This window comes from Lissotriton vulgaris, chromosome 7 (genome assembly GCF_964263255.1).
Source record: "Lissotriton vulgaris chromosome 7, aLisVul1.2, whole genome shotgun sequence".
Lineage (NCBI taxonomy): Eukaryota > Metazoa > Chordata > Amphibia > Caudata > Salamandridae > Lissotriton > Lissotriton vulgaris.
Genome location: NC_141695.1, coordinates 63,974,116 through 63,982,494, shown reverse-complemented (window position 1 = coordinate 63,982,494; position 8,379 = coordinate 63,974,116). Strand labels below are relative to the sequence as shown.

Here is an 8,379-nt window from a genome sequence, read left to right as displayed (position 1 = left end):
ATGCTGTGGTGGTGCTGAGTGGTGCTGTGGTGGTGTTGAGTGATGCTGTGGTGGTGCTGAGTGGTGCTGTGGTGCTGAGTGATAATGTGGTGGCGCTGAGTGATGCTGTGGTGGCGCTGAGTGGTGCTGTGGTGGTGCTGAGTGGTGCTGTTGTGGTTCTGAGTGATGCTGTGGTGGTGCTGAGTGGTGCTGTGGTGGTACTGAGTGATGCTGTGGTGGTACTGAGTGGTGCTGTGGTGGTACTGAGTGGTAATGTGGTGGTGCTGAGTGATGCTGGGTTAGCGCTGAGTGATGATGTGGTGATACACCGGGCAGAAAGGCACAAAAAGCAGTCTAACAAAGGCCATAAGGGCAGAAAAACAAGGGAAAAACGAGTCTAACAGAGGGCAGAAGGGCACCAAAAAACAGTCTAACAGAGGACAGAAGGGCAGAAAAACAAGGGAAAAACGAGTCTAACAGAGGGCAGAAGGGCTCAAAAAACCAGTCAAACAGGGGGTAGAAAGGCACAAAAACGAGTATAACAGAGGGCTGAAGGGCACAAAAAACGAGTCTAACAGAGGGCAGAAGGGCATAAAAACAAGGGAATAACAGAGGGCAGAAGGGCACAAAAAACGAGTCTAACAGAGGACAGAAGGAACAGCCTCTGCGGGTCTTGGGCTCAAAATTCCACGGACCTGATAATTCTCGCCTTGGTGCCTATTCCAATCATGGAGTCCCACTCTGCAACTCTGGGCAATAGCTTGCTGAATCTCCACAACGGCCCCCACAAGGCTAAGGATGCCTGGCCTCCACCATGGGGGTGCCCAGGAGTGGACGCCTCACAGGGAAAGCCAGGATGGGTTCCACAGCGGTATTCGTACAAGCGCCTTGAGACCCTTGCAGGTGAGTAGTGCACTATACAAGTATCAATTTACAATTTATCAATTTTTATCAATTTACAAGGGCAGAAAAACAAGGGAAAAATGAGTAACAGGGGGCAAAAGGGCACAAAAAGCGAGTCTAACAGGGGTCAGAAGGGCAGAAAAACAAGGGAAAAACGAGTCTAACAGAGGGCAGAAGGGCAGAAAAACAAAGGAAAAATGAGTCTAACTGAGGGCAGAAGGGCACAAAAAACGAGTCTAACAGGGGGCAGAATGAATCCCGCCCTGCGTGTTTGTCCACGAAGATGCCACCGTTTTGTGCAATACCTCTACTCAACTGGAGTACTTTCTACTGTCTAATCAGTAAGTGCTCCCTCGTTGGCTAAATGTATAGGGGCAGATTTACAATAACTGGCGCATCCCCATGGATGCACCAGTTATTGTGGACCGCAGCTCCACCACCCATGGTCCGCCGCATTTACAATGCAGTGCACCATGTGGCAAAAACGGCACAGATGCATCACGCATCTGTGCCGTAAAACCAACGCATTGCTGGAGCTGCGTCGCAAGCGCGACGCAGCTCCAGCAATGCTCTGGGGGGTCCTATCTCCCCAATGCTGCGCAAAGCCTTGCGCCTGCTACAAGCAGTCGCAGGGTTTTGACGCAGCATTGGCCTAAAAGTGACTGAGTGAAATCTTGTAGATTTCACTCAGCCACTTTCAGGAGGCGTTCCTGCACAGGGACACCCTCCCCTGCGCCGTAACGCCTCCTGAAGGCGTAGGGCTTTACAACGTGACACATCTCTCAGATGCATCACGTTGTTAATACCCAGCACCATGACGCATCTTTTGTGCTGCCGCTGCGTCACAAAAGTGACGCAACTGCAGCGCAAAAGAGGCGCTAGCGGCTTGTAAATCTGCCCCATAGTGCTTTTATTACACTGTAGCTGCGTAAAGGGCCAGAAGATGCGTCTCCAGTGACCAAGTGTGCCTGTGCCTGTATTACAGGCACACATCGTCACTGGAGACATGTCTTCTGGCCCTTTTACGTAGCTGCAGTGATTTCGCTGGAAAATTTCCGAATTCGCAGATTTTTTGGCAATTTCGCGGGCAAATCAGCGGATCCGCGAATTCACAAATTTCGCCCATGCTTACAAATGAGCAACAGGTTTCAAATACAAACTTCGTCACCTCATACAACAGACTTCAGATCCACCCTTCACTGTTACTGTCCACTTCATGGCAATGCTCAGAAACTCTAGTCAGCAGCTCCATGTTAACAAAAGTATCACACAGTCCTCACTCTCCATCTGTGCCAAGCTAGGACAAGTCGGAATATTCAAAATGGATCACAAGGTTTTCCAATATTTAGCCTGATGCATAACATTTTTGACCACGCTTGTGTAAGAAACCTTACACATAAACAGGATGTTAATGAAAGTTTACGGGCATAAACATAATGGCCAATCTTTACACAATTGGGCTAGTAGTACTCAATTCACGTAATATAGATATACAGCAGTACTGATTTCTCCTTTAAAAAAGGATTCTGGAGATTGACTGGGACCATGAGATGGCGCCAGTGTGAGCAACCCTCCTTACAGTCGCCATGCCACACATGTGAACCTTGGCAGTCGGGGTTCGACTAGCTGACCTGCGATGGACTCACAGCCTCTTTCCTTCTGGCAGATGATCATGTCTGCCCAACAGAACTAGAGCTCCAGGCGCCAGGTGCTTTATTTCATGCTCCGAGCAGCAGAAACTTACGAGCCAGAACCCGGGTCTCCGTGTCCCTCCGTCTTACTTGCTACACTGGGAGCACAGTAAGAAAGGGACGGACTGCTGCGACTACGGTTGACTGGGTCACGTGGTGCCTCACGTGGTTGCTCAGTGGTAATAGTACTGGCGTGGAGGTGCCTGTAACAACATGCTGGATAGAGTGCAGCATGACTACCCGGGGCAGAAAACCTACAAACTGAAAGCAGCGGCAAACCATGAGGAAACCGAGAAAGATAATTCGGCGAGAACGACAGAGAAAATGGACCCTCCTCCCAAAGTTAAACGGGATGCAGGGAACAGTAAAAAAAATATGCTGAGGCCAGGAGGAACAAACTTGCTAAAGAGAATGCAGCCGGAGGTGCAGGGCTATCACCATCCATTGGCAAACACATTTCTGTCGTTAAGGTGCCATTTAATTCTTCCTCTACCTCTATAGACCCAAGCTCACCCGCCGGTAATAACTCTGATAAACCAAAGCTGACTAGCCAGATGATTGCAGAGCAAGGGGCCACACAACTGTACGCTTCAACCTTGCGGGTAGTTTGGGACAATACTGGTGAGGGGACCATCACAAATGAATCAAAGCTGGTTCTGGAACCTACTACTTGGGCCCTTGATACTAACACAGCTACTCCTGACTGCAAAAACTCAGAAAAGACTCCCCGCGTGAATAGGGGCTCTGAGACCAGTAACTCCTTGGAAGAGAATAGCAACCGCAGACCCACAGACCCCAGATTTAGTGGTCGAAAACTATTTCTCTGTCTCACATGGGTCTATGTCTGGAACAGAAAATGCCCTTCTCAGCTCTACAGAAAGCAGTACAGAAAGCAGTAGATCAGAAGACAATGAATCTGATACCCCAACTAGAACCATTCAACAAAAACAAAGGCTAGAAGTAAAAGACGTAGCCAGTTTAAGTTGGACTAGTCTGATTCATACTGGTCACTTCCCTTGGGGCCCCCAATCTTCAACCTGAGGAGTGCCCACAGCTAACCATCGGAAGTCTGACTGAGCCTTCTCTGACCTCTATCTTTGACTCTATCAAACATTTCCAAGAAAAAGTAAGATCTGACAGTCTTGCCGCTAAGGGAGCTTCATTTATTTTCTATTGAATTTCCAGTTGCTCTTCAAAACACTGGTATTCTCATTAAAGATTTGAGGTTTCTCACTCGAAAATGTATCCACCTGTGTTAAAGAAACTACTGCTTGAATACTGGTGGTCATGTTCAGATTTGGATTTTCGCAATCAAACATTCTTGGAACGGTCCGTTCTGGTAAGAAATTAAAATGTTGCTTGCTTTAAAAAATTACCTGGATGAGAAATCATGCTTTAAATTTATCTCCAGAATTGTGTGATGTAATCTTGGTAATTTCAGGCACATTTTTTAACATTAAATTACCAGACTGACTCTTCTGGCATTGTTAAAATTTAATTCAGGACTCGTCACAATCCCCCTTGGCTGAAGGCCGTCACCCTGCATATTGACATATAAGCAAGAGTTCATTGGACATGGGACTAATCTGGTTCAACAGACAAGGCTTGACAAATTTCAGATTTCCTTCACATCACCTATTGTCTGTACTTCACATTTCTCTCATTCAATGAAACATTATTTTGTCTGCTCCCAAACTACCACTGTGAGTCCATCACCACATAGACTCCTTCAACTTTTTAACAATACATCAATGACAAGTCAGATTTTTTAATTGATAGTAAGAAAAAAACAGGGTGCGGAAAGAGCTAAATTTATATGGCAACAGGTAGCAGGATTCAAAAGATAAACTCACAATTTGCATCAGTCAAATTTTACAGACATTTATAGAACATTAATTTACCTTGAAATGCTTCAGTGACTTCCTGCCTAGGCCAACCAACAAAACACCCCTGCTCCACAACTCAGAGCGAAAAAGGAAGGCAGGGGATCATAGAGAAGAGCTGGTGCAAGAAAGTCATCCGAACCCTTAGGGAGACCACAATGATGACACCCATCCAAGTAGCTGAAGGTGCTCTTGATGTAATCTTCTGTGTGGTGGCACTGATGGGAAACTCTTTCATTGTCACCATGAATGTTAGTGACTGGATTAAGATCGACAAAGATATAAGCATCAGTAATGTCCTCGTAACCATCCTGGGAGTCCACAACATTTGTCTTCAGTGCATGTTTGTGCTTCCTCAATGTACTAATTTCTTCATAGAATTCTTTGTGAATATGAAAGGAGTTGTTCAGGCTTTGCTCACCACCTACTCCTGCTTGCACAGCTCCAGCCTCTGGGTCGCCGCCTGGCTCTGTGTCTATTACTGCATCATGATTGTCAAATGGAGCCACCCCTTTTACATACGGTTAAGGATGAGATACTCAAAGGTTGTGCCTTGGCTCCTTTGTTGCTCACTGTTGGTTTCATTGACAAACATCACTCGTACACGCTGCTATCTCAGTGAGAAGGACATCGCCAACCAAATGTCTTGGGTTTTGAATGACACATGTTTCAGAATCTCCAGTAACGCCACCACGACTGTCTCATTACTAGGAAGTGGGTGCTACATGGTCTTTATAATCTCTGCACTTGTTGCTTTTGTGGCCTTTGCAATCTTCTCTTTTTCTGCTGGGGCGATCATTACTTCTCTCTACAGACACTTAAGGCGGATGTCACAGAGTGGAGACAGCTTTCGGAACCCGCGTCTCAACGCTCACCTGGGAGCTATGAAGACCGTGACCATGCTTCTGATCCTCTATGTCTCAAATTACCTTGTATATTGTCTCATTGTTTTAAGAGTTTTCACATATAGCAGCATAGTGTTTATAACATGTAGGCTTGTGTCCTCTGCCTTCCCTGCCATGAGCTCCAGCATCCTCATCCATGGCAACCCCAGCCTGAAGAAGACACTGGGCCAGATCCTTCGCAAGACCTGCTGCAGGAGAGAGGCACTTGTGTTGCCCTCATAAGCCTGGCATCATTTGTGCTCTGCATTTCACAAGAGTTGCACTGCTGCACATCATTCATCTGTGGAAGTAAATCAGTTACTTTCCTCTGGAGAACAGATTACTAGAACATAAAAGTAGTCAAACAACACAGCTGGCAAAAAGTGAGCAGCAAAATCTAAACACGTGAGAAATTCCAAATATACCAACAAAGTCAGATATTCATGGAAGCCTAAAAGCAACTGCCAACTGTTTCCTATGACCAGAAATCTACAATATCAAACCAGAGGAGTTCACATTCTTGATCAATTCAGCTGTAATGGTCAAGCCTGCATCCATACTGAGAAGTAAACATCATTTTGGGACAAATTTTGTAAACCATGAGCAGTCAATTGTAATGTTCACGCACCTGTGGCTTTCCATCTGTCTGTACTAGAAATGAAGGAAACTAGCAACTTCGATTCACGGGTCACACTGAGCTCAATAACTGGTATCACACCTCAAAATGTAGAACAAGATTATTAAAGATTGTTCTTCAATGTTTCTGCCCACCTAATTAGTGTACAATATTTACATTGTTTGTGCTACAGATATCTTTTCTATCTCTCAGAACCAGGAAATGTAAAACGTTCCCCTTGCAAATTGAACTTGATGATGCAGAACTTCCACCAGAATGGAAGAAACTTCAGGGCAGATGTAGTAGGTTTTCATTCCAAACAATGCAGCAGCAAACGTTGTTGAGCTGCATTGCACGTAAGAGAGAGAGCCTAACAGAGCCATATTTGTTTGAGACAGCCTTGTGGACATTTTACACTGAATTCGTACAACTGCTATGGATTAATGTAGAAAACTTTTATATCTCTTTTTTCTTTCCAGACATATTAAGACCAGAGGTACAAAAATGCAATATAGCATTTCCTAAATAGTGACTCTATAGGAATCGCTATTTAGGAAATGCAAACTGGTTTGTATGAAATTTCTGATTGTCTAATGGCGATTCCTACAAAGTAGGAATAGCTTATAGGAATTCACTATTAGGAAATCCCATGCCTTGCACACCAATGGGCCAGTTTTGTATTTCCAAAATAGTGATTTCCTATTAGGAAATTGCTCTTTTGTAAATTCTACACCAAGGATGCCTGTGGTCAAATATATGACGTTGCAATGCATGTGTTCACAACGCATGCCTTTACAACTCGGTTAATACACCGACCGCGACGTTACCACACATGCCATTACATCACAAGTTGTATCAATGACTTGCTGTAGGGCACACGCAGGACTTAAGAATAATATTAACCCGGTCCGTGCTCTACCTACCAGGTGCTACGAACTACCGTTGGCCGTCACGGCCCCACACGTTTCTTCGAACGTTCCGCACTGGCGCGCACGTTCGAAACAGTTAACATATACATTACTATTCCTATTCCAGTTTGTGCAACAGCAGGGAAGGTGTTGGATGTAAAATCCAAAAGATTCTCTGGTGTTGCACGCCCCCTACACCAAGACGTTGATGCAACTTGCGATGTAATGGCACGCGTTGTAACAGCGCGGTCATTGTAACAACCGCGTTGTGAAGCCATGCATTATGGAAACAGTGTTGTAAATACTGTTTCCCCATGTGGTCATTAAGCCCTCAATAATGCACCACGAAAATAGTTGTTCACATGTAGAGCACAAATATGCCCTAGGCCCAAGTGTGGTCTCTATTCCACTTTTCAAAAAGTGTCTTGGAGTGCCTACTTAAAATTGCACATTGTTACCATCGACTTTGAGTTGATGGTAATTCCATTTTCTAAATTCTCAGTTTGTATTTAGGAAATGCTTTCTTAAATGTGCCAGGAAATCACAAATAGGAAATCCCTATTTGCGGTTTCCTATTTAGGGAATTGCAAAATCTGATTTCTACTGAGTAGAAATCACATTTTGGGAAATCACATTTTTCAATTTCCTAAAGACATTTGTACATATTGAAAGATTGTTTTGCATTTCTTTATTGGCCAAAATTGTAATTCGCCCCATTAAGAAATGCAAAAGGCCTTTCTACATCTGGCCCTAAGCCTGCTTATTTCCATGTTTTCTATCAATGCCTATCCCTATAAGATTGTCAGACAATTTTATAATCTCTGATAATTGGAGAATGGAGAATGGATTGTATCAATTTTGCAATATGGTACAATAATAATATTAGAATTAAAAATGGATTACTTTTTTGGAAAATGGGAAGAGAAAAAGTCTTTTGGAGTTCATGAGTTACTGGGAAGTGATAATGTACCCCTTTTCCAGAGTTTCAGAAAGCTGTTACCAGATGAAGGGATATGCTCCTTAATACCTAATGCTACTTCTGATTCCCTCTCCACTATCTCAAACATTGATGAGGCTCATCAAGATGACAAAAATATACAACAAATATTACTCTCTCATTTGAACTCCTCACTACTCTACAAATGAGTACATCAACCTGTTACAGCTAGAATAAAGTAAAAACAAAGTTAATTTGGTAAAAATACTTTCAACTGGGTTGACCTGTAGATCTTTTGAATTTGATTTGGACAAAAATACACAAGTCATCTCATGCTTCAAACACTACTCATCATTATATTTGATATGCAATTGTTTGTTAATTACTTGTTGCAATAACAAAAATAATTACTGATGCTCATAATAATGTTTGGTCTTGTACTGAACCATTAAGTGATTTAATTCATATGTTATGTGTGTTTCTTCATACACGTGATTTCTGGGTATGGAAATAAATTCAGCATATGTGTCAATATTCCTTTTCCATTTTCCCATATTTTCTTAGGAATCCTAGCTGTT

The 8,379-nt window shown here is 43.6% G+C and overlaps 1 protein-coding gene across 1 annotated transcript; it reads left to right on the top strand.

The window, feature by feature from the left end:
- The first annotated feature begins 4,614 nt into the window (after positions 1-4,614).
- On the top strand, positions 4,615-5,583 carry LOC147700735 (taste receptor type 2 member 40-like). The gene has a single exon (XM_086929205.1). It carries the CDS (start codon positions 4,615-4,617, stop codon positions 5,581-5,583), a length of 969 nt encoding a protein of 322 aa, XP_086785331.1.
- The last annotated feature ends 2,796 nt before the right edge of the window (positions 5,584-8,379 follow it).